We start from the raw sequence: 25939 nt of genomic DNA, 5'->3' as shown, positions 1-25939 counted from the left end.
CACTTTGGTTAGTCCTATTAAAGGCATTGCCCAGTAGTGGATTTTGGAAATTTCCATTTCAACTGGTGGTTTGGTTGGTTCAGAATAATAGATCAACCAAATTGCCTCAATGTTCTCTTCCATTACTACATGTCATCCCAGCATGCTTTTACTTTGGTTTGACATGTCATGTGATCCAGGTGTTTGTCTGTCATGTTACTTCCTTTCCCACATACTCAGATTGGAGTCGACAAAGCAACAAAGTGTTTTCCACAAGACCAAATTACGCTAGATGTATAAGTAAATTTTTTTGGCAGCATGTGAATGTCATCTGTGTGCCGTTTTACCCCAGAAACAAACAAAACATGCAGTTCAGATGTTTGTTCCCAAAAATACTTTATTTATAACAATATACCTATTATATCTATAACATGATCAAAAATACAGATATACATTTTCACATTTTAATAAAAAGATTTCTAATATTCTCTTCCATTTACAAAGGAAACAAATCTAATTCCTTGCCAAGAAAATTTAGGTGTGACATTTGCTCACTTATGAGAAATTATGGGGAATAAAGGTGATTAACGTAAAATGTGTAGGTTATCAGTGGTGAAGGAAGAGGTGGGGCAATTATCTTCAAATTTTCCTGTGCTCCAAATTCTGACAGTGAAAAGTAACAATTGTGAAACAGGATACATTGAAAATTCAAGCGAATACATTCTCCACAGATCAGTATCAAGATGACTGATGTTCATAATCAATACGGATTTAAAAACCTTGAACAAACTAATTGACAATCAGCATTGAGCTTCTCTTTAAGACGGAACTTTTCACATGGACACTTTTTATTGCTCAGTCCAAGACTATATTCCTGAAACTGGGTTGTGAAAAACATATACATATGTATATTCACTACTGTTCTAGAACTCCCTAAGAAAAAAATATCTATTTTCTTGGGACTGATTACAGGATTTAATTTATGGTAAAGTAACAGCCTACTTTGCTTCAATAGCTACATAGCAGCATTAATTGCCTATCCAGAAACATCTCAAGTGCTTCCAAGATTTATGTCAACCTATAGCATTATTCCTTTGTTATCTAAGATATAACATATTTGGAAGGAAGGGAAAATAGATCTTGACATTGCTATTATAGTAGAAATTAATGCCACCTTGCCTTATGGTCCACAGTAACAGGTACTCATTAATTGCTGAACTACCAATTCTTGAATTCTGACAAGGTTTATTCTCTATGGAAAAGCAGATCTACTACTAAAACTTTAATGCAGGCTGGAAAACCTGTGACCCACCAACTCAAATGCAAACTATTATGTATTCAAATTGGTGGATGACAATTTGTGCAGGCTTACTTTACATTAAAAGATTACTGCATCCCAACTTCAGTTTTAGATGGAAGTGCTCTCCCCCATGACTTAGAAGATCTAATCCCCTTACCCTTTTTTGCATTGTTCCATACTTGTGCATGTGATATTTAGGAGATAGCTGTTTGAGAATGACAACTTGCTCCTGAAAATCTTTAAGCTTGACAACAGCAGAACATTATGCAGTATGCAACATTCTAGGAGCAAGTTATGACAGCAGGGCACCAGAACTCCAAGAATATTTCCCTCCCTACATCTTATAAACATAATGCAAATATGTGCATGAACGTCAAAAAGTAAATGCAGCTCTAGAAAACCTGACGTGATACAAAGAATACTGTCGAATTGCATTATTGTCTACAAAGTTGTATGTAAAAAAGAGTGATGTGAAGTAAGCAATTAGAAGTTACATTCTTTCCTAACCAACAAAAAGCAAACTAAGTTCTTTCAGTAATACAGTTTTTCTTAATGTAAAGCTAGAATGGTTGACCATATGTTTTTATCTTGCAATTAATCTTCCCTTTATTTTCCAGAATGAAAGTGAGATTCACTGTGATCTTGCAGACATTATGTAGTGCCAGTTGTTCAAAGGGTGAATAACCCATCACTGTAATTTGTGGGTAATAAGGGAATTCTTAAACTCCACACTATTGCAGAAGCTAGTATAGCTGTGTCTGCTGTAGTCTGGCTGTTTTTAAATCACTACAAACCAGCCACCATCGTTACCTGACAATACAAGCATAGCTAAGACAAATGGGAGAACTGGCCATTTGTACAGAATATTATTTATTTCTTCTCACTGAATGGACCTCTTTTTAAGTCTTTAGTTTAGAAATGTAAGTTTGAACAATTGAAGGTGATATTATAGCCTTCATTATCTATGGTGCACAGTTGTATCTTTTGTCCCACTATTATCTCTGGTCAAACAGAATTTGCAGGTTTCAAAACACAACAAAGCCTACAAATGTGAGTATACACATTATAGATATTGATGGCTCTATTGTGAAACTTCTGGGGGAAAACCTAATGCCTGACTCCAACCTGAGATTCTTAGAGATACTGAGATTTACATTTTTACTGGAAGGCATCTCAGAGAAATCAGAGCAAAGACATTTCATACCAAACACCATAAATTACACCAAATAGCTCAGCTGCTATGCAGTCACAGGAATCTCTCCTTTTTAAAAAACTGTTGTTCTCCGAAAGCTAGTTTTCCTGATTATATATTTGTTAATGTTCAACACCTAAGAGCTTGGCCAATGAAAAGTAATCCTAACAGGGTTTTTCCCCATAAGTGAATCAGACTACATTGATATCATACTCATCTTCTCGACAACATGTGGCTTTGTTAAGTATATATGTCAGGAGTGGATGTATGATTTCAGTGAGACCAGAATGAAACCCAAAGGCAGTAGTGGACAAATCAGAAACGATGAGTACAGGTGTACAACTCCTGAACTTTACTCATAGAACACAACTTATCAAAATAATACATATTACTTTTCTTTCTGCCTTTGCAAGAAAACATTCATTGCTTTGCAACTTGCTTCCAAAGGAACAGAACTGCACATTCAAAAATAGAACACCCCCCTCTTTGTCAGCATTTATAAGATTTTTAGAAAGGTGCAGTCAGATTTAAAATCCTTCATAAATATTGTGCAGAACAGAATGACTACACGTTTCATAACAAATAAATGGTATCTTCTTCATGTGCAAGGCCATAGGCAATTTCACAGACTTCAGTATGTGAGCAGAAATTCCAGTGCAGGGCTACGCTTAGTACTTCATAACATTGATTACTGTGCCATGGAAGTGTAACCCAGGTAAACATCACCAATGAACATTCTCTGCTTCCCCCTTTTCTCATTAGGATGGCTCCCTCTGTGATAAGGAGAACTACAACTGGCCTCTGACGAATATCAGATTAAACAAAGTAGGTTAAAATATTGCAACAAATATGAATATATTAAACTTCTTTCAGACTATACACTCCCATCATTTCTACTTTTTCTTCTTCTCCTGAGCACAGCGAGGACAAAACCTAAGGGCAGCAAAGCACAAAGTTTAGCTCATTACAGTATTTCAGGAGCATTTCACATTAGGGAAAGAACTAACATGACTGAATAATTACACCTTTAACTCCCTGCCTCTTCCAATTTCACCCTCTTTTATCATCTCTTTTAGGTTGTGAGCCTTAAGTCAGGTAAATGTAAACAGCAATTGGAAATTGTAAAGTGCCTACATGTAGGTATTATAATAAAATGCATGAAAACAATCCACAAACGATGGAAAATAAGAAGTGAAATGCTAGAAATTCATTGTTTTCAGGTAACTTTCTGACACCAAGGATTGCTTATGTAGGCAGAAGTTTAAAATTCACTTTCATGCTATCCTACTCAAAATATATATTTAAAACAAAAAATGTAATCTTGCACAAAAATGCAGTGTAGAAGCTCTCCAGGCATGATATCATTGTGTTGTTTCAGCTTGGGTAGCAGACTTTTGCCAATTAAAAGATTTCTTCTGCAAAAACACAGTTATACTTATCTGCAAAAACACAGTTATACTTCAGTCTTAAACACCTTTATTTTCAAAAGACTCACTGATTTCAACGAAATTTACTTCCAGACTAATCCTAAAATTTACTTGAAACTCGAGACTAATCCTAAAGGTGTTAGCAATGGGGCTGTTCAGGCAACATGCTAAGCCATGGTTAGGCCACTAACTCTTGTGCAGCAAATGGTTAGTGAGTGTGTTTAAACTGTGCTTATGTAGCCACCGTGGTTAGGAATGGTTCACATGACATGCTAAGCCTTACTGTTTAGCTCAAAATGCTTAACCGCCATAGCGTAGTGTGTCATCTGAACAGGGTCAATAAGTCTAATTGTGTTCAATGGGATTTCCCAGTAAATATGCTTAAAATTCTAGCCTTCGGTTATACCATAAGTTCTCAAGGTATAGATACATGGTAATAAAAAGAATCCTGAATCAAGACATGGCACACAACAAGAGTATTTAATTTTCAACATTATTGGGGAATCTATGATTAAAATAGAAGAGCAGAAAGCAATTATTCATGGCACTTACCATTTCCCTTTGGGTTTGGTGGTGAGGTCCACACAAGCAAAATGAAACCATTCAATGGGACACTATATATTGGGGAGGGAAAATAAGATGTTAACTATTTTCGTGAGAGAGCTGATTTCTCTTATCTGACTTATTAGCAACAGGAAGTTAGTTGGCCCTTGTTAGTGAAAGCTGCAAACAGTGTGTTACATTGTAGTCACACAGAATCATAAAACAGCAGAGTTGGAAGGGGCCTACAAGGCCATCGAGTCCAACCCCCTACATGTAACATGAAGCCTCTTCTTCCTTGCAAAGTTCCCAAATTCTGCTCACACAAGATGTACTTCTTAAAATAAAGTACTGTACATCCAGATAACAAAAGAGAAGCAAGTTAGCTTGCAGTGTAGACTTGACTTTGGGGTTGTATGTATTCTACATGTCTGTGTGAACTGCACACACAGCAGTTCACACCAAGTATGAACTCCAGTGAATCCCTGGATCCAGATCTCTCTATTTTTTTAAAAAAAAACTTAAGTTATGTCTCTACAGCTTTTTATTGTATAAAAGTGCTTCCATGTGTACTATGAAAGCTTCAGGATCCAGGAAAGTCTAGAGGCAGCTTCTGGTGTTCTCTTGTATGGGGTTCTTTGCCTTCCACTCTTTCTTGCCTCTATGTCTCCTAATCCTGGTTCCCTCACACAACTACTTCATTGCCCCTTCTTCCACTTTTTCCAGATACACATTCTTGCCAAATGAATTGCATATTCTCAAAATCTCAAATAATGCATTCCCATTTATGAAATTTATAACCTGATCCTATGTTCCAACACCTTGATGCTAAGACACCTGGAATAAGCTAGGAATTTTGTGCTCTTGCACTGGATCCTGACTGCATTCCTAAACTGCTGCACTGGCTGTTTCTCTGTACTGCAGAGTAAAGATGTTGCACTTACAAGGCAGGCCACAGGGGGAGCAAGACCTGGGACAACCTCCATATTTGGCACCTGAAGGCCAGAGGAGCCAAATGATGGCACAAATAAGTGCCTGTTTAATGGGGGTGGGATCGACAGTAAAGCCAGACAGGAAGAACAAAGTTGAAAAATTCTACATACTTTTGCCAGCCTAAGATTCTGCTTCCTATACTCCGTTGCAAGCCATTCTGCTGCAGCTGGGATTAATGGGATCTGGCTCTTACGTAAACAGGCATTCACAGCCCACCCCTGCAAAGCAGGGGTGGTAAACAACTTGCAGCTCAGTGGCCAAATTCCCCCACCCCCATGGGCCCTCTGCAGGCTGGATGTTGTCAAGGGGGAGGCCACATCCACTGCTATCATGTTCTAGCCCTGGCCATTTTGCCTTTTTCCATACTGACAAGGGATGGAGTTCCATGCCCTTCTCAGCATGGAGAAAGCACCACCTGAGCCCCAGGTTTTACATGCTGCATGCCGTGCCCCTGGGCTATAGGAATCTCTTTGCTGTAGTACTTTTATTTTACTGTATTATTACATTGATATCCTGTCTTTTTTCCTCCAAGGACCCCAAGGCAGCGTACATAATCCTCCACCTCTCCACTTTATCCACCCAACAACCCTGTGAGGTAGGTTGGGCTGAGCGTTTGTGACTGGCCCAAAGTCACCCAGTGAGCTTCCATGTCCAAGTGGGGATTGGAACTCCCAGGCCAACACTCTAGCCACTATACCACTCTGGCTACACCACATTTGAAGCTGGACTAGTGTGCACAGCCCTCCAAATACTTTTGGTTTACTGAGATAACTCACATCAGGGTTGTCACAGCCAATCATTTCTCCATAGGATACTTGGTGGCACAAGCAATATGTGGGTTCGTTGGGATCCACAGGCATGTCCAAAACATCCGAAGGATGAACCGACAAGATGGTATCAGCTAATTCAGATCTGCAGTGGAAGCAATGCAAACAAATACTGAGTGGCTCTTGGTCGTTCAATACTTTGGATCTGGTAAAGTCATTTTTTGTCAGATATGTTCATATATGGAGAGGTCATCTTCAGCTTGAATATGTGAAACTAAGGCCTTAGCTAGACCTAAGGTTTGTCCCGGGATCGTCCCAGGGTCGTCCCTGCCTGCTCCCAGGATCCCTTGTGTGTCATTTACATGAACAGGGATGACCCTGGGACGATCCCGGGATAAACCTTAGGTCTAGCTAAGGCCTTAGCATACTAATGGATCTGTTACTATGGAACATTGGCTAAACTCAAATGAAAGGTGGTTTAACCCATACCAACAACCACAAGGAAGTGAATCAGCTACTTCTGTTCAAATAACAGCCCTCCAACTAATTTTCAAATAGAAAAAAAAATCTATCTGTAAATTATTCGCAGGGGTATCTCCCAACCGATGCTTTGGAAAATGAGCAGCAGTGATCACCAGATTAAAGAACAATGAGGAACATAAAATTTGTCCTCATTCTCTGACTAGCTCCCTAGTTCCCATTCTCTCAAAGCAAGATACTAGGTGCTTTTTTTGAGGGTCCAGGAGTTCCAACAAAATGTGGTGAATTCCACGGCTTACTGAAACTTTAGCAAATAGAGATATCACCCTCCTCACCTATGGTCTTCTAAACAAAACCAAATCCACACAAAGCTGCTTTAGTGGTGGGTGGAGTGCAGTCAGTGTGTGGTTGCTACCTATCTCATGATGGCATGGCAGAGTTTGCTGCTGAATGCAGAGATTAACTCTAGAACAGGGCTAGGCAACATGGTGCCCTACCAAAGTTTTGCAGCAGGATTCCCAGCCCAGCATGACTAATAGCCATAGATTATGGGAGTTGTAGTCCAAAATATCTAGAGAGTTCCAGGCTGCTTACCCCTGTTCTAGAGAGAGGTTGTTAAGAAATGGAGCTTCCCAATGAAGGCCTAAACATTTGAGAGATGCTCTACTTCCAACAACTGAATAGAATACTGATATAGTTTTTCAATGCATATGAAATTGAACAGTAACACTCTGCATGTAATCAGCACTTGTTGCTTAAATGGCCCCTAAAACACAGGGAGCATTGTTTAAAGCTTATGGCAACTATCCATCAGGGGTTTGCTGTACAAACTGCATTGAAATGAATGAGAATTGCTAAAAAGAAGAGCTGTAGGGTTGTACATCTTGGGTAGTATCGAATGTTACTCCTACTTAGAGTAGACCCATTGAAATGCGTCATGGCTAACTTAATTCTCATTCATTTCAATGAGAATTAACATTGGATGCTATCCCTTGTATTAATTTTGAGACGTTCCTAGCAGACTGTGCCAATAAAGAATGCTTACTTCTAAATAAAAATAGACACTTTGGACTGTACACACATAAAAAGAAAAAGGAAATACAAGCATTTATTTTAGCAGTATCCTTTGAATAAACAGTGGATTGGAGAATCAGATCAGCTTTGCCACAACAGTGCAGATAAGACTGTTAAAAAGATTATGTTAGGGTCCTGACACTGGGTCCAATTTATCAGGAAGTGATTTAACTTCAATATCCTCAGAATTTAGCAATCAAGAGAAATCATCAATGTTAGTAAAATGCAAAAAGTATCCCAAATATCTTATAACATGTATTCAAAAGAACATGAAGGCAACATTCTGCTACCTTCAACAAAGAGCAATATAAATTCTTCAACACCAAAAATAAAATAATAATGAGTATATCTACATGCTAATTATGGCTAGGAGAAAGGAGGGGAGGGGGGACGCAATCAAAAGAAGGCCGCATTTGGAGGGCAACTCCAGGAAATACAGTTGCACATGTGGGAGAGGCCACAAAACAGCCATGAGGTTTTGGTTAGTATTTTTAAAACTCACACAGCATTTCCAGGGATGACTTATGTAAAGGCTCTTTGGCCACAAACCACTCGTGCCAGAGAACGGTCATGCAGGCCCCAATGAAGATTTGGCAACTACTGCAAAGCAGGTTTGGAGCAAACTGCCTGTTGACTGCAGGTCCTGATCCTTACCTTCGCTTTGGTTTCTTTTTTACTGGAGCATCTTCCTCAGATGTCCGCCGGCCTCGACCCCGGGAGGTTTTCTTATCCTTTGGAATTCGCCCCTCTGAAAGAAAGTTACTTTTAGAGAGCAACCACATGGCCCCATATTGTCTGGGACGCCATAGGATGCTGCAGATCTCCTCCTCCCCATCCGATCGTGGATCTTCCCTCCCCGCCCCCACCCAGACGCTGCAAAAAGCTTCTCTTAAAAGAAGTGGGAGAGGGAGAAAAGGGGGTGTGCTGGTGGGACGCATGCTGATTGTGCAGTCTTTCCAGTCTCTTCCCCTCCCATCGAAAGGAAAGCCAGAGGACCATCTAGCTGCTTTTTGTATTTTAAATGGAAGTGAAATCTCCTTTGTCCTCCCCTCACCCTGCCTGGCTCTTGCCAGCAGGAGCATCTATCGGCAGCATCTTTCCCCACCAGCATTATTTCAGTGACTACCAGGAAGAGGGCCTTTTCTGCTGTGGCACCCTGGTTGTGGAGTGAGCTTCCCAGAGATGCTTGCCTGGCAACTATGTTTGCTCCTTCCAGTGCCAGGTGAAGACCTTTTTATTTTTTCCAGTTATTTTAGTCTTTTTTTAGTTCTGTTATTTTAAATCTGTTATTGTATTTTAAATCTCTGCATTCCTGCAAGGTTTTATTTTAGTTTTTTATTTTATAGTGTAGTCTTAAATTTTTATTTTTTATATATAATCTATCTTTTGCTGTATTTTGTAGTTTTAATGGTTTTGAATGTCCCAGAGATTTTCAGCTACTGGGTGGTATAAAAATGTAATAAATAAATTAATAAATAAATAATCCCTTTATTACTGCCACAAGGGAATTCCCTGCTGTGAGATTTGGTGGTAAAAGCTGTGGCCTGTTGCAGTCCAGCTCAGTCCCCACACTGTCTGTGCCCATTACTTCTCCCTTTGTTCTTTGCTGCAGGCACAAATGCACTTTTTCTAGCAGACTCTTCTGATACACAAGAAAAAGTTTCCACCGGGAAAGCAAGGCAGAGTGTATAAATTGGCAAATTCTAATTTTGTATCATATCACATTTCAGGCCATAACCGCTTCCTCACAGTGAAACCATATTGGTCCTAATGTACGCACTTTTAAGGCTTTGTACCACAGGGTTTTCAAAGTCACTGCCTTCCAGCTTATCCTTCAGATCAGCTTCAAATCGTGCCAGGTCAGCATCCAGCCGGCGAATGTGCTTATCTACCTACATTAGAGAGAGACCATACAGCTGAAGAAGACAAACCCTCTAGTTTTCCTGTCTAGACTCTCTAGCAGTTGTAGGATCCACCGTTGAGCGGATTCCTGGGTAATTTAATTCGCAATATTCTCTTTCCTGTATTAAACTCCCCAATTCACCTGTTCACTTTCTTCACCTGTTGGTCTGTGGTTAGTATTCACATTAGCCTTGGCTACTGGGTAGCTTTCCTGGGAGCTCATGACTATTTTCACATATGCTAATTGCAGGCTTTTTCAGGAGGAGATTAGGAACTCAGTTTCCCTTCGCATGGTATTTTTCAACAATCAGCACTATGGGCTCTCTCCGATGCAACCATCTCCCAATTTGCAATCTTAATCGTCCCCATAAAAAGATTGATGAAATGTGCTAGGCCCTTCCCATGAATGGAGTGGCATGATGTGGTCAAGGGACTCCAATTCCCATAGTGTGGAATCTCAATGCAGTGAGGATCCCTGTGCTGCTTCACAACGCTTAACATACTCCCCAATGTAAAATTCCAGTGAATAAGCCTGTTTTAGAAAATGTAGCCAGAGAGAAAATTTGATAAATGTACTGCTGACAAATCCAGTAACTTGCCAGTATTCAGCACTCTAAACTTTAGGTTTTTGCCCTATTGCTCCTAGATTGTTACAAGATTAATCAGAGAAAAACCTCAGCTTGTAAGTGCACAATCCCAGTCCAAGCCAGGAGTCTTTTGAATTAGAAAATGTATAAGGTAAGCCTGCCTATTATTTTCTTTATCTCTAATTGAACCCTGGACCATCGAACCTCCATTGCTTGATCAATCAGCAACTACTAGATACCCAAAAAGGTTACTACCAGTGTCACAAGCTACAAGGGTAAGTAACAGAGAAGTCAGAAACACAGAGATGGCTTATTCAGTTTGCAGCAGGAGTACTCCATCTCACCATCTCATATGTCTGCATAGCCAGTTGCACTTTATCATCACTGTACTCTTTGCATTTTGCATAAGCATTCTGGATCTTCTGCAGGATTTCTACCCGCTGCTCCGATGACAGACTCCTCACTGTGGAAATGTACTGGGCAGCAAGACTGTCAATTTCTGCTTTCTTGTCTGAAGGCAATTAGAATCAAAAGTAACACGTTAACATAGTGGTTTCTGAGACTTTTTGAACTTGCACCTCTTCTAAACTTACTCTATCTTCCAAGAGCCATAACTGCTGGAAGCCGTGTCTTTAGCAAGTGTGTGCACAAAATCCTCACACAGTTGCACGAATGCAGCTTGCTGCTTTGGACATCAGGATCTGTGGGGCACTAATCCAACCCAGGCATTAGAAGAGAACTAGAATGGGGAATCTCAGACTCCCTCCTAGAACCAGCCAGCCAAGAAAAGAGACCGAATGAACAGGAACTGCTTTATGTTCATTGACTCTCTGTTCCTGGGAGGAAAGTGTTTCTGACTCTGGTTGCATTCAGATGTCACAATAAACCAATTTTTCATGATGGGAACAAGTTGCAACAAGCCTCAGGCCCACATACTTCCCCCTCCGCCTTCTCTGGTACAGAAGTGAGAAGGAGTTCAGAAGTTTTTAATTAAGCGCAGCCTGTTGTTTCATCAGAACCTGAATCTTAAGTATGGTTTGTCTGAAACAAGTCAACATCAAATCTTAGTTAATGACGGTGGCTTATTTCAACTAACATATTTAAAATTAACCATGGTATAGGGTTCAGATGTAATGCTAAACTGCAGTTAATCAAACATGGAAACAAAAGTTTCCAATCTCCTTGTGGCTGTACTCGGGGGGAGGGGGACCCAAGGGTTGCTGCAGCTTGCTCTCAATACAATAAACTGTTTATCATGACATCTCAATGCAGCCTCTGCTTTCCATTCCCTTCCTGGAACTTCCAAGTTCCCCCTACCCCGAGGGAGTCAACCCCCGGTTGAAACCACTGCTTTAACAGTAGTGGGCATGTTTACTCAGAAGTAAATCCCATGAATTCAGATAGACCTAATGTACAAAAGGTTGCACAAGATTGAAACTCAGTACTACTGCCAGTGCCACAATTTGTGCTACTCAGCAGGCATAGAGGAGGGCAACCTCCGGCCAATGGAGATTGTCCATCTGGACTGTGGAGGTTTTGGCTCCCTCTGCAGGCTCTGCCCTCTGCTTAAGTTCTGCCCACTCACCTAGTGGCTACTGGGGGCTTTTTGAGGAGGTGAAAAGAGGAATCCCCTTATTTCCAGTCTGTGATCAAATATAACAAGGGAATCCCCCTGTATGCCACTCTACCTTTTCAATGAAGAGTAGCATGCAGAGAAATCCCCTTGTTACATCTTATCACAGATTGGAAATAACCCCTTGGGAGAGTGGCAGCTTGGCCCACTCTGCATCCTCTCCCTAGGACAAGTGAAATGGTTTCCCTGGGGATTGGCCTTTTTTGATGGGAGAAGACCCATGCACATGAAGCCAGTTCCTGGTAGACATACCAGGAAGATCATCCTCCTGATGTAAGCACTGGGGACCAAATGCTTTACCTGCTGTACATCCTCTTCTCAAATAAAAGTAGTACTGTCAGGCAGATGCCCATATCTACTTGCAAGTCCTGTCAATCCACACCTGGGGTCCTTAATATGCCTTTGTCAGATTCAGAACTAAATACAGTTTACAGTAATTCTCTTATTTATTTATTTATTTTATTTATTTATTTATTTATTGCATTTCTATACCACCCAATAGCCGGAGCTCTCTGGGCGGTTCACACAAATTAAAACCATAATATAAAATACAATATAAAAGCTCAACCAGATAAAAACAGCAGCAATGCAAAATTACAAATTTAAAACACCAAGTTAAAATTTACAAAATTTACAAACTCTTACAAACTTTGTCAGAAGCAACATACAATGAACACTGGAAGTGGTCGCATTATGATTATATATATATACACACACACACACACTTTGCTCAACCCCATTGCTCTGAAACAGGACTCCGGAGCTGAGGAAACCATTATGGGCTGCTTCACGGCGTAATCCTTGCCTCTTTAGACTGAAAAGTCCTACAATTCCCAGCATCCTCCTGCCAGCATGGCTGACTGGGGCATGCTAGGAATGTAAGATTTTTTCTGTCTAAACATGCATAGGATTGTGCCCTTACTTGGAAAAAAACATGGCAATTAAGTGACACACCTATATCCTCAGATATGTGCAAATCTAACATTATTATGTATAAAAAATATTTCTCAGTCATGTTTTGGCTCAAAAAGACACCTCAAGGGGACTTACAATTTAACCAAGAAGATCTGTGAACCAGAATATCTGAACATACCTTCTGTTCTCTGATCCAGCTCTCGCATAAGCTGGAAATTCCTCTGCAGCTCATAAGGGAGGTTTTCAATACCTGAAATATAACAACAGAAAGACTGCAGTTCCTTCTGTACCATAAGCCTTTTAATACAAAAGGCTGACTCACCAACAAACCATGCTAGATAATTATCTGCTCCCATCACACCTTGTTTCTTATCCATTACTGTTTCTTATCCATACTGTTAGTTTTACTCTACCCTGTGCCTGTTTGGTGCATTCTCTTCCCCCTTCTTATTGTTTTATTATGAGTTTATTAGAATGTAAGCCTATGCGGCAGGGTTTTGCTATTTTATTGTTTTACTCTGTAGAGCACCATGTACACTGATGGTGCTATATAAATAAATAAATAAATAATAACAACAACATTCCCTGCTGCACGTGACATACTAAGCTGGCTGATACTACTATAGTGCCAGAGCCTAGAAACAAATTTTGATAGATTCTAAGAGACATCTTCTCTCCTTGGAATCTCTGAATAATCAGGTGGCCACATAGGCCACAGAAGGGCTCTCCTGCTTTCTTATATTATTACAGATAACAGAAGCAGCACTTACTACTAAGAATTTTTGTTATCCAGTGTCTTTCTATCACAAGTATTCATGGCCCTGGCAACTATGGACTTGTCCCACAATCCAGGTGTTTTTGGAAAATGTTCTCTACACAATATCTTTAACGTATTCTTTACCTATGGGCCCTCCGCTAATACTGATTGGTTATCTAAGAAGATGTGTTAAGTCCGGATACTCAAGAATCCATATGACATTTAATAAAACTGACACAGGTTTTTGATTATCCTGTATTAACTAAAATTTTAATTGCAACGAAATGGTGTGAACTTACTCAATAGTGGTAAATGAAAATGTGGAAATTTTCAGAGACGTCAAAGTTAACTGAATACGCCTACTTGAAAGATGGCAAGCAGCAATTTAGAAAATTTTAAATTTCTTGGCCTCCTTTTATTCAATAATTATACATCATTATATGTAACAATGACAGTTGAATTTTAAGATGCCTTTTAATAATGTGCTGCTTTTAATAACGTATTAGTTTTAAATGTTTTAATTATATGTATTTTATGGCGTGTTGTACCCTGCTTTGAGAGGCGGGTAACAAATAAATATATTATTTTATTATTACTATTATTATTATGTTGACAGCATCAACCTTTGAGATCAATCTAATATTTCAGAAGGCAAGGTGATGGTTTTCAAGTTGTCATGGTTTTTGTGTTGTTTTTAATGTTTTTATTTAATTCTGTCTTATGTTTTAAACTTTTTGTAAACCACCTTGGTGGGCCTCAGAAAGGCGGTATAGAAATATAATCAACCCAATCCATAGGATGAACCCCTTCTTAGTCAGTTGAGAGAATTGCCACTTGATTAGTACTACTATAACAACGTACTACTAACTCAGGGGCTGAACACGAGAATGTTAAGGTGACCAATTTTGGGCCAAAAACCAAAAACAAGGGAGGGAAGCACCCAGGTCAAATCAAAAGAAGGGAGAAACAGGTCCTCAGGATGCAAAAAGATTTATTTTTAAAACTTATATATGTACATTGGCCCTGTGTCAACACGTCAAATTAACTTTGCAATATGAATACGTAATGCTATGTGTTGTCCCATAATGTTTCTAAATGTACTTTGAATGTTTACAGCCCTCTGAAGAAGGCCTTTGAAAGGACACAGGCCTAAACACGGTGGGCTTTGTACAAATAAATATTTTTGCATCCTGAGGACCTGCTTCTCTCGCCTTTCAATCTTGGGGCTTGGCAAGGCTCCTATGTCTTTAAACAGCAGTGTTGGCAAGGCAGAAATACAGCGCGTGAACTGCTGAATTGCTACAGGCCACGTGGCTGTTAGAAGATAGGAATGCTGCCAAAACACAAAAAGGGGGAGGCAACAACCCTGGAGCGGAGAATGCAACACATGGCAAGTCAAATGAGGTTCGCGCAGATTACCAGGCTAGAGTCGAAACGCCCCCTAGCGGTCAAGGAAGGCGACTGCAGCCCCGGGCGCCGGCGCGGAGACCGCGCCTTACGCGTAGCAATGACGCAGCAAGAGCCCTCGCCCGCTGTGTCCCCCCACCCGGGTCTGTGACGCAGACGCAATTGCCGGCGTGGCCCCCGCCCGGCTTGGTTTGGCTTAGCCGGGCCCGCTCAGCCCCCACCCCTGCGGTCAGCGCTGCTCTCACTCACTGTCCAGGTAGTGCTCCAGGTACAAGGCCGCCGCCGCCATCTCGCGCCAGCCAACGCCCTCCCTTCGGCCCCGCGCTCGGCGCTGTCACCCGGGCGGCTTCGCAATGGCCGGTGGAGCCCACATTGCATAAACATGAGATGCCACCACCGATTGGCCAAGCGCACGCCGCCGCCGCCGCTGCATATGAACGAAGGGGCGTGGCGTGGGGTGGGGAGGCTGCGACGGCGGCCGCGTCTCCAGAGCCGTGTGGCCGGGGGAGGGTCCCTGCCGGGCTACCCATGTGCTTTTTTCTCCCTTCGCAGCCCGGCCGTAGGCGTGTGCACATTCGGAAGGAAACCGCACTGAAGTAAATGGGGCTTCCTTCCAAATAAGCAAGAGCGGCCACAGGACCAAAGAAATGCTTGCAGGGCAAACGCGTCTTGTAAGCTTTCCTGCAGGGCTTTAATTTTAAGGCGCAATGATCCTGTGCATGTTTTGACAGGAAAAAAGCCCTACAACTCCTAGCATTCCCGAGCCAGCACTGTCTAAACATGCATAGGATTGCGCCCTTAAATGCAAAAATGCAACTGGGGGGGGGGGAAATTGAGGCGGGGTGTGTGGACCCAGACTTAGTCATGGTTCGAGTCAGACCGATTGAAATCACTGGGGGTTGTAATCATGACTGAAGTCCCATTGATTTCGATGTAAGATGAAGTCTGGATGCAGCCCAAAGTGCTTAATCTTTTTCCTCAAAATCTCCCCCGCCCCCGGCAAACTACTTGGATTGCAGCTTTCACCCCGTTACTTGCATCCCCTTCCATTGGACCCATTTCCTGGTACTTGTCTGTCTCAATTCGCTTTCAAAAGGATGTGTGTGAAGAGTAGTAATCAAGTGTAAGACAAAACACACGCCTCCCAGCCGCTTCCCTACTCCGATATGAACTAATGGAGAGGCAAAACTGACTAAATTGAATTATTATTATTATTATTATTACAAGCAGCTTTCAGTCCCTCGTTAATTGGATGGAAAGCTTATAGGCAAAATTACAGGGACTTGCATTTAAAATATGGGATACATATTATCTTGAAAGTTCATCTTCCAATGACTTACGGATAAAAAGGAAAGGGTGTCGGATGGGGGGGAGCTCTTTACATCGCCATCACTATGCATGGCATTGAGTTCAATGAGGCTTACTCCCAAGTAAGTAGGTATAGAATTGCACCCATAATGGTGGTCTCCCCCATTCCCACGCATGTGATGTGGATAATTCTTCATGCGTCACATCATGAATTCAAAATCATAAGCCAGTTCCAAAGCCATTCTGGTATCTTGTGTGATGCGGGTAAGTGCGTGAACTGCTTGTCAGATCCCACACTAAAACCCATACACACAAGCTAGTTTGGGCGCAAAACATGGATACGGGCAGCAGCAACCCAAAGTCTTACGGCACCTGAAAGATTAACATGCATTCTAGCATAAACTTTCGTAGACTATATAGTCCATTTCATTCGATGCTTGAAGTGGAGTATAATCCACGAAAGCTTTTGCCATAATATAATTGTTAGTCTTTCAGGTGCCACAAGGCTCGTTGTTCTTTTTGCTGAAATAAACGAACACAGCTACCCCTCTGAGAACCGGCGGCAACAACCACGGCTCCCCTGGTTCCGACACATTCAGTGATCGTTTATTTATACAGCTTTATATAAGCCGCAGCCTAAATACTCTTACCAGTCCGAAGTCGCACTGAAATAAATGCTTAGGGGGTTTCACATCCTAGATAGAAATATAGTTAAGGGTTAATATCAACGAGACTGATACACGCCTAGAGAGAAAGTAGCGGCCACTGTCGCCCTGTACTAACTGAGCCTTGCGCGATTGGTTTCCACGACCGCGCGGGGTTGTTGTCTTTTAATGAACCTTTCCGGTTCTTGCTTCCAGAGGAAAGTTGGCCTTTTTCTTTTCTCAGAGTGGGCCCTTTGAGAAGTGGCTCATACCCTTGTTCCTTGATCCCGTGGGAGGAAAATGATCCTTCCGGCTCGCCATACTTTCAGAAATCTCGTGTTAGTGGGCCCGAAGGTCTCCAGGCTCTCCTCCCGGTCTTCGTCGGGTTTCGGCACCATGGTTACAGCAGGGCCGCTCTACCCGCTGGGAGGACTTTTCTATGACCGCGGCTTGCGCGGGAAACAGCTGTTGGAGGTGCTCTTGCCTTCATTCTTGAGAGCGACTAAAAGGGCGCGTATGGCGGGCAGGCGAGGGACACTAATAGTTCTGGAGGGGGTGGACCGAGCTGGCAAAAGCACTCAGAGCCGAAAGCTGGTGGAGGCCCTGCGGGCAGAGGGACACCAGGCCGAACTGCTCAGGTTTCCTGGTATGTAGAGTCCGGGGTTGCTGCAAAATACAAGGCGGTCCTTCGCCATACTGCCTTAGAATTAACTAGAAAAGTTGTCGTTTCCTCGACTACTTTAGTAAGATGTCGGTACCTTTAACAGCTATATAGCAGACTGCAATTTAACAGGTACAGCCTTTCCTAGCATCAACATAGGTACATGTTTGTTGAATTTCTGCTTGTCAAGAGGCTGTTGATGGGGGAGGAGGGGAAATGTGGTAAAACCAGTGTGTTTTGTGTTGATGGTATCAATAGTAGGAAAACATTGTACCTGCATTGTATTAGCTTTGGGCCGAGTCATTAGCCTTATACATAACATTCCCTGTGCCCAATATCCTTGTACTATTCTTGACTTGAGATTTAAGGATTTGGACACTTGGAAATTTTAGTCTCAAAAGGCATGTTTTGTATGGAGTATTTATAAATTGCATCAACAAGAAGGAGCACGACAGGCTGCCCACGACCCTGAGAAGGAAACTGGTATTAACAAACCACTCACACCCCATGGGCTGTTTTAGGGTTGTGGGTGTTTATTAACCACACCAACAACCTATTCTCACCAGTTTCAGACAACACAACAACCTACAAGTAGTGGGGGTTGGGTTACCAAATGAGTGCCCGGCAAATGCTGCAAACTATGGTGGCTTCTTTAAGCCACTGTGAATGAAAATGATCGTGCAAACCAGGTCAGAGGTAAGTAGCTATCTCTGTTTAGTAAGGGGCATAGTGTTGAATAGTAATAGAAGAGGTAGCACACAGTTATGTATTTGAGCCAGTTTGCACATTCATGTTGTGGTTAACAAGCCACGGTGGCTTGCTAACCCTGTTGTGTGTGCCAGCCAGATTTCCTTAATTATCCTGACTGGCACAGCTTGCAGTGTTGTCCAAACCGGGTAGCATGGCTTGTTTAAGGGGGCCGTACTCCTCTAATAATCCATGGGCCGTGCCATCCGGGTTCCAACAATACAGCAGGCCAGCAAGGGTATTTGGGAAATCCAACTAACACATGTGCCAGGGAAAATAAGCTACTATGGCTTGTTTCCCTTGCTGTGATCATGTGTGTGGACCAGTGGATGTAGTGTACACTTGTGGATTGGCAGCATGCTACACATGTTTATCTTTTCAACCTTTCTCAGAGTGTTAAATGCTTCTGGATTTTTAGCAAGTTCCTTCAGGTGTTGCATTATAACTAATGCTTCCAAATGTGACGTATATTTTGAAGAATATGGATGGGATTTATGGAAGCTGAAGGTGTTTGTCTCATTGCATTCATTTCTATTATTGCAGAAAGAACAACAGAGATTGGACGTCTGATAAGTTCTTACTTGGAAAAGAAAAAAAATTTGGAAGACCACACAGTGCATCTACTATTTTCGGCTAATCGCTGGGAGCAAGTGTAAAGAGAATTTATGTCAATTATTAGAGTAGGGATGGGCAGACTTCAGGCTTGCTACTACATTTTTTATTACTAGAACCCCAAGATCCTTCAATTGCATCCAGATGCAAAAGACCTACATTTAGAACTAAAAATATTCCTTCTTTCAGCAGTATAAGGCAGGAAGGGATTCATTTTGTTGCTACTCATTAAACAAATGGAATTAAGAAATCCTTGCTGATTTGCATCAGACAACCTGACAAACAGTAGATCTTCATCTACCCTTATTTTAGAGGACAAAGATGAGTCTTGCACCCCTGTTAGCCCTAGCATAATTCTGCCTTTTTAGTTTAGTTGGAGGATTATGAATGCAAGGGCTAAAGTTATTGGAATTTTAGTCATTTCACAAACTGTGAAAGGGAAAGAATAATAGCTGTTCTGACCAGTTAGTAAACTTTGCTGAAGAGAAGATAAAAATAGTAATAGCCAAGGATGTTCATCTAGTCAATATTCAAGCGTGTTGTCACAATTACTATGAAGAAAGCTAACAGAACATGATAATGAAGTGCAAAATATTACCCTAAAAAATTAAATCATACAACACCAAAAGTAAAACATACATTTGGCTGAGTTCCCATAGAATTTTTTCCCTAATGCTACATTCCCACATCACTGCTCTGTTCCTGACCGTTTATGTTTCAACTTGTGTCTAATGGTGACATGTGTCTCTTTCTATTCAGGCCGTTGATTAAGGAGAAATTAAACCAGGGTGTCACTCTGGTAGTGGACAGATATGCCTTTTCTGGGGTAGCCTTCACAAGTGCCAAAGAGGTAGGTTAAAACACGTTAGCTTAGTATGAATATGGTATTATTATTATTATTATTATTATTATTATTATTATTATATTACATTTATTTGTATCCCGCCTTTTGCTCAATACTGGGCCTCCTATTTATAGAAGCATTGTCAGACTGAGCATTAAAATGAGCTGAAAGAGCTCACTGGAAATTAGCACGTGAGATTAGATTCAAATATTTTCTAGTCCAGGAAGCTCAATGGGTGATATTGGGCAAATTGCTGTCTCCATTAATTTAATTCATGCATAGCCCAATCTTGGACATGTAAGTCTCATTGAGTTGGATCCAGACTGTGTTAGTTGCTCTTAGTTCCCATGAAATCAACTGAATTTATGACATGACTATCTTGCATTTATTTCAATGAGATCTAAGTTCAGCTAACTCAGTCTGGAACCAGCCCATTGTGTTCAATTAGTCTTAATCTCAAGCAAGTGTGCACAGGATTGCAGCCTTAATAGATGTGCACATAAAGTAAGAAAAAATATTGTAATCTTCCCTGAGCTCTTGGAATAGGGCAGAAAAGCAACCTAAATATAACAAATATGAAAAGGGTGAAGTCAGTAACTGATATAACTTAGCATAGATACTTCTCATAATATCAGGAAACAAATCTAAAACAATCAGCATATTTGAGAAACTAGAACATTGGGAGATAGTGGAAAACATTGGATACAAGAGAGCTTCAGCTATTGGGTGGTATAGAAATGCAATACATAAATAAATAATGACTGGCTTAGTGAACATGGCCATTAATTTCCTTCAGCTGTTTGCATGGATGTAGCAATGCAACCTTTGGATTGTCGCAGTGCTCTCATGCAGGTAATTTTCTACAAGCATTTTTCTGTAAGGTTTCCTAATAGTTTTTGTGGTTTATGGGCATTACTCAGTCACAGTGTAAACCAATTCAACAGAAGCAACTGGGGGCTTTGCTAGACCTACCAGGTGTTCCGCCGTTGAGGAGCGGTGAAAGCGGATTTTCCCGTTCAGCCGTGACGCCTCATCATCCACACCTGCCTTCGATTTGTGGCGGAAGTTTGCGCCGGTTGTGCTGCTGCCGCGAGCACAGTTGCGCAGCCACACCGGCCTGATTGCCGCGGCTTTTTTTTTCGCTCGGCGCACGGTTTCCGCAAGTCCGAAAGACCGCAAACTTGCGCAGCCGTCAGCGATGCCGCCGGCGGCAGTGCCAGTGCCAGCTGAAGTGCTGCTGGTGCTGTTGAGGGTCAACACTGATGCGGTCACTTCCTGATGGGGGTCGTGGCGGGTGTAATATGACCCGAGGTCAATCGTCTGCATGGGCACTCTGTGCCTACATCTCCCATCATGCCTCTGAGGTGTCGCTGCCGATGACCACCTCTGTGCCCTCTGCCCCATCCCAAGGAGCCAACCCACATCTGGCCGTAGCCATGGCAGCAGCCCACAAACAGCTCTGCCCTCTGCCAGCCTGGTACCCACACCAACAGGCAGCATACAGCACCGCCATTATGCGGCCACGGTGGCTGCCCACCGCGAGGAGTCACCAACTCCCCATGAAGGCGGACTGTGGGATGCCCGGCTTTCCAAAAACTGACTCACGCAGAGGTTGCAGTAGAAAAAACAGGCGCACATGCCCCAGCAGCGCACCAGCCACTTTTCCGGTCCTCCGTTCCTGCGCTAACTGTCACTGTGGAAATAATAATAAAAAAAGCCGCTCCGCCGCGCTGCCCCAGCTGGCGGGCTGGGCGCAAATGGCGGAGGCGGCTTGACCGAAGCCGCTGGCCACTCCCCTTAGCACGCCTTTTCCTGACCAGTGCGGACCGCAGTGACCTCACATCCTTCCACACGTACTCCGAATTACCGCGGCCCGGCAGGAAAAGGTGCACTTGAACTCACTTTTTTAAAGTCGGGATAAAGAGGCTTCACCCCAGGATAACGACGGATCGTCGTGAATGTCATCTGGAAGCCTCGACGCGACTGCCGAAGGTAACGCACGCTACAGCCTCGTCTAGTAACGCCCTAAATGTATGTTTTGTAGCATAGGCTGAAAATAGGATCCAGCTTTTAAAGACTGATAATATCATCCTATTATGTTTAATCCTTGATGATAGCAGGATGCTTTGTAAGGAGGCAAGAACCAGAACACAAGAAGTCATACCATTGTGCTTCACATGCAAAAGGTCTCAGGTTCAACTGCTGGTATCTCAATGCAGGATTGGAAAAGACTCCTGTCTAAACATTGAAGAATCGCCAGTCAGTGTAAACAATACTGTACAGGACTTCCTATGTTCCTATCAAACTGCTTCTTAGCTTCATTTATTCATTTACTGCATCTCTCATTTCTTTCTGAACAGAAATTCTCCTTGGAATGGTGCAAACAACCTGATGTGGGGCTTCCAAAGCCAGACTTGATCCTTTTTCTTCAGTTGAGCACATCTGAAGCAGCCAAACGTGGAGACTTTGGAAATGAACGATACGAAAACAGCCCTTTTCAAGAGAAAGTTCTACAATGCTTTTACCATCTGATGAAAGATAAGACTTTAAACTGGAAGGTAAGAAAGGAAACTTCAAGAGAAACTTTCTTTGATTTTTGGCTTATAAATTCAACCATTAAAAGTAATCTGGATTGGAGTATTTACAGCATCTACTGAGGAAAATAAATAAAATGGGATTACCTTTTCCTTTCCAAATTACTAAGACTGGGGGAGAAACCTAAAGTGTATTTCAGATGCAAAGAAGTACACTTTGCATCATTGTACAGATTGGGAAGATGCAACCAATACTTGAGTGAATTGAAAAGTAGGCAATGAATTTTGCTTGAAATTAAGTCCAGGAAAGAAGACAATAAATACTGTATAACTTGGCCTAAGGGTTAGTTCTCTTACATTCAGTGGATTGTTGCCTGTGGTCTGGATCCTCCTACTTTGCCCTCTCCTATGGCACTATGAGTCTCTGTAGGCATGCTCGTCTTGTGTTCAAGCTATAGAATTGGGGTTATAGGAACCTGCCACATGGAGCAATGGCATGCTGTGGAAATAGTTTCTCCTGACACAAGTGAAAGGACAGAGAAAGTAAAGGCCCATAATGGCTATGTTAATGTAAGAAAAAGAGGGTAAGTAAAGAGCTGCAATACTGCAGCATTGTTTTCAGTTCTTGGTCTTCTGCCTTAAAGAGCTAAGACTAGAGTATGAGCCATGCAGTTTCACCTTGTTTTGTGTCTTTATACTTTGGAAAATTGATGATGAAGTAAGGCACACACACACACATATAGGGTCATCTGCAGGTATTAGAACAGTAGTTTAACCGAGTCCTAGTATTGGGACAAAGGCTGGATAATCATCATCTTCATGGCTTAGATTGTAAGCCATATGGCAGATTATCTTGTTTTGTTTTGTTTTATTCTGTACAGCGGCTTGAAAATTGATGGTGCTTTATAAATTATTATTATTATTATTAATAATAATAATAAATAATAATAATAATAATATCATCCACACTTAAAACATGTTCAATAGTCAGGAAATTTCTGAATCAGTAAAAGACAATATGACATGGCAAAGCTCATCATGTTCATCTAGAAAAACTGCCACAGGCGAGAAAAGAGATAATAATATTAAAATACAGGTACACAACTAATTTGCCGATTTGCTTTTTAATAAATTTTATTTATTATATTTCTATCCCACCTTGGTGGCTTACATGATCTCCTCTCCATTTTATCCTCACAACGACCCTGAGAGGTAGGTTAGGCTGAGAGTCAATGACTGGGCCAAAGTCACCTAGTGAGCTTCATGGATGAGTGGGGACTAGAACTTGGATCTCCCAAGTCCCAGTCCAATACTCTAACCACTATGCCACACTGGCTCTCCCATTTTGGAGAAAAATAGATGGACTCTGGATATTGCTTGAGAAAGGAAGGTTGAGTAATTTGCTAAATTTATAAGTTGGTGATAGTAACTATTGCACAAATAATGTTCTTAGCAAATTCTGATAAATACCCCCACCCAAAACTCCTGCTTTAATGGTAGTTTAAAGGTTTGTGATGAGAACATAGCTGTAGTTAAGATGTGATGATGAGATGGCAAATTAAAATTTGCAACTGTAGGGAATATAACTTGTCTGGAAAATTTAATAAATTTGTCCTTTAGGGGGAAATGAAAGATAATTTATTGCTGTTAGAAATGATCATACAGACATTTGTGTATATGTATATACACATACACTCATTCTCTCTCACACACACTTACACAAATCTTATGTTCATAGTAGAGGGTTGGGCTACCAGAATAGGGTGGAGGGCTAGATGGTCTGGGCCGCCTTGAGGCCCAGTCTTGGGCAAAAGGTGGGATGATGATGATGATGATGATAATAATAATAATAATAATTGGTCATATACACAGCCCTTTGGCTATGTCCCTGATGTCATTTGGTCCTCAGGGGGTGCAATGGGAGGTTGATTGGAGAAGGTCTACATAAAGCAAAGCTGCCCTGCCTGCCTGCCACCTCCCATTGGGGAAGAGGATACAAGGCAGATAAAGCTGCAAAGCCCACTCAATCTTGCACTTGCCCAGGGCTGGGCAGAGGGAGGGGTAGTTGGCATGGGCCTATGATTTTGAGAGGGCCTACTCCGAGTCCCCCTGAGCAAAGTTGCTTGATTTTTCTGTTGTTGATGATGAATTTGCCCCCCAAAAAGCATTTCTGAATGTGAAGAAGTGATGTCTTATATACATCTCAAATAAAAGTGCTTGCCATTACCTTTTTTAGAAATCGTTCTAGTTCATATGTATTTAGAACAGTTTGAAATGGGGCCTACATTTCCTATCTGGCCCGGGCCTATTACCAGCTTTGCCCGGCCCTGCTTTCAACCACTGCTCCCCCAATCCCCTTGGTATCTCCAATCACAGATCCAAGATAAGATGGAGATTCTTCTCACTACTTCCTCACAAAGCCTCCATGGGCCAAATGGGCATCTTCTGCGGCCCAGAGGTTGTCCACCCATATTATAGTACATTTTACTAATTTGACTATATTCATTTTTAGGGTCTTCCCCCCACCCCCAGTAGTTACCATATTGTTCAGGGTGCAATCCTAAACACACTTACCAGGGAGTAAGTCTCATTAGACAGAGGGGCTAAATGTTGGTCTAGTTTCATTTTTCAGCAACTGCATAAAAGTGGGAAGAACTTTTTACAGTGTTAACACTTATCAAGTAGAAGGGAATGAAAGTAAGTATAGACATAAGCTGTAAGAATGTTTAATTTTCATGTGTGTGTTTGTGTTTGGACACAGATGATTGATGCTTCAAAGAATATAGAAGATTTACACAATGAAATCAAATCCTTTGCAGAGGAGGCCATGCAAGAGGCTGAACACACACCCATTGGGGAATTGTGGAAATAGAACTGGCTTATATTCTCTCTTTGGGTGACTCTTCATCTAGCCAAAATATGCACTTTTCATCTTCAGTGAATAATAATTATATCTATAGCTGTTTATACAGACCAAATAGATAAATAGTAAAACTAATAAATCCTAACTCTGTTTTGTTGCGTGAGCTGTTTTAGAACTGAAAAGCCTGTTCTTCCCTTAGAAGCTACTGGAGCTGATGCATGAAAGAAGCACTATGCTAAGATCTTTTTTATGCCACTTCCAGAGACTTATACATCAGTCCATAATAACTGCTGTTTTCTTGATTCACTTTTGTTTTAAAAAACTAAATCCTTTCATAAAGTGGGGAAGTAGTTTACCAATATGGGTCATCTTTTCACAAAAATGCCTTAAAGCATACAATGTCCAGCTTTGGATGATCGTATCGTACACTACACTCAACTTCTAAGGTCCTCCTCCAGGTGCCTACTTCGAGAGAAGCTCGGAAGATGGCAACGAGAGGGCCTTTTCAGTGGTGGCCCCCCCAATTATTGAACGACCTTCCTGATGAGGTTTTGAAGGTCAAAAGTCTTGACCTTCAACACCAGGTGAAGACTTTTCTCCCAGGCATTTAAATGGATATTGTCTGTTTTTATGCTTTTTATGTTTTTACATTTTGTATATTTGTTTTTAATCTTTGTAAACTGCCCAGAGAGCTTTGGCTATGGAGCGGTATATACATGTAATAAATAATAATAATAATAATAATAATAATAAGCTTATGGGTGCTCACTCAG

The 25939-nt window shown here is 41.6% G+C and overlaps 2 protein-coding genes across 2 annotated transcripts; one reads left to right on the top strand and one right to left on the bottom strand.

Annotated features, from left to right (window-relative positions):
- Positions 1-358: 358 nt before the first annotated feature.
- On the bottom strand, positions 359-15329 carry ING5 (inhibitor of growth family member 5). The gene is made up of 8 exons (XM_063132275.1): positions 15203-15329; positions 12968-13039; positions 10586-10752; positions 9533-9644; positions 8407-8500; positions 6208-6343; positions 4451-4512; positions 359-3404 (listed from the first exon to the last, which is right to left on the bottom strand). The coding sequence occupies exons 1-8, from the start codon at positions 15240-15242 to the stop codon at positions 3365-3367; spliced, it is 723 nt and encodes a 240-aa protein (XP_062988345.1). The 5' UTR covers positions 15243-15329; the 3' UTR covers positions 359-3364.
- A 1815-nt stretch (positions 15330-17144) lies between these two features.
- Positions 17145-25638, top strand: DTYMK (deoxythymidylate kinase). The gene is made up of 5 exons (XM_063131523.1): positions 17145-17551; positions 18857-18965; positions 19685-19775; positions 22130-22327; positions 25065-25638. Exons 1-5 carry the CDS (start codon positions 17206-17208, stop codon positions 25173-25175), a joined length of 855 nt encoding a protein of 284 aa, XP_062987593.1. The 5' UTR covers positions 17145-17205; the 3' UTR covers positions 25176-25638.
- Positions 25639-25939: the final 301 nt, after the last annotated feature.

The sequence above is a fragment of the Elgaria multicarinata genome, chromosome 8, assembly GCF_023053635.1.
Source record: "Elgaria multicarinata webbii isolate HBS135686 ecotype San Diego chromosome 8, rElgMul1.1.pri, whole genome shotgun sequence".
Classification (NCBI taxonomy): Eukaryota; Metazoa; Chordata; class Lepidosauria; order Squamata; family Anguidae; genus Elgaria; species Elgaria multicarinata.
This window is presented reverse-complemented; position numbering and strand designations above follow the sequence as displayed.

Coding starts and splice junctions, on each gene's coding strand:
- ING5 (XM_063132275.1), bottom strand. CDS start 15,242: ATGGCGGCGGCGGCCTTGTACCTGGAGCACTACCTGGACA. Junction 6,344..8,406: donor AAAAAGAAACCAAAGCGAAG/GTAAGGATCAGG, acceptor CTTCCACTGCAG/ATCTGAATTAGCTGATACCA. Junction 3,405..4,450: donor ACCAAACCCAAAGGGAAATG/GTAAGTGCCATG, acceptor TGCTGCCCTTAG/GTTTTGTCCTCGCTGTGCTC.
- DTYMK (XM_063131523.1), top strand. CDS start 17,206: ATGATCCTTCCGGCTCGCCATACTTTCAGAAATCTCGTGTTAGTGGGC. Junction 18,966..19,684: donor GCTAATCGCTGGGAGCAAGT/GTAAAGAGAATT, acceptor CTTTCTATTCAG/GCCGTTGATTAAGGAGAAAT. Junction 22,328..25,064: donor ATAAGACTTTAAACTGGAAG/GTAAGAAAGGAA, acceptor GTTTGGACACAG/ATGATTGATGCTTCAAAGAA.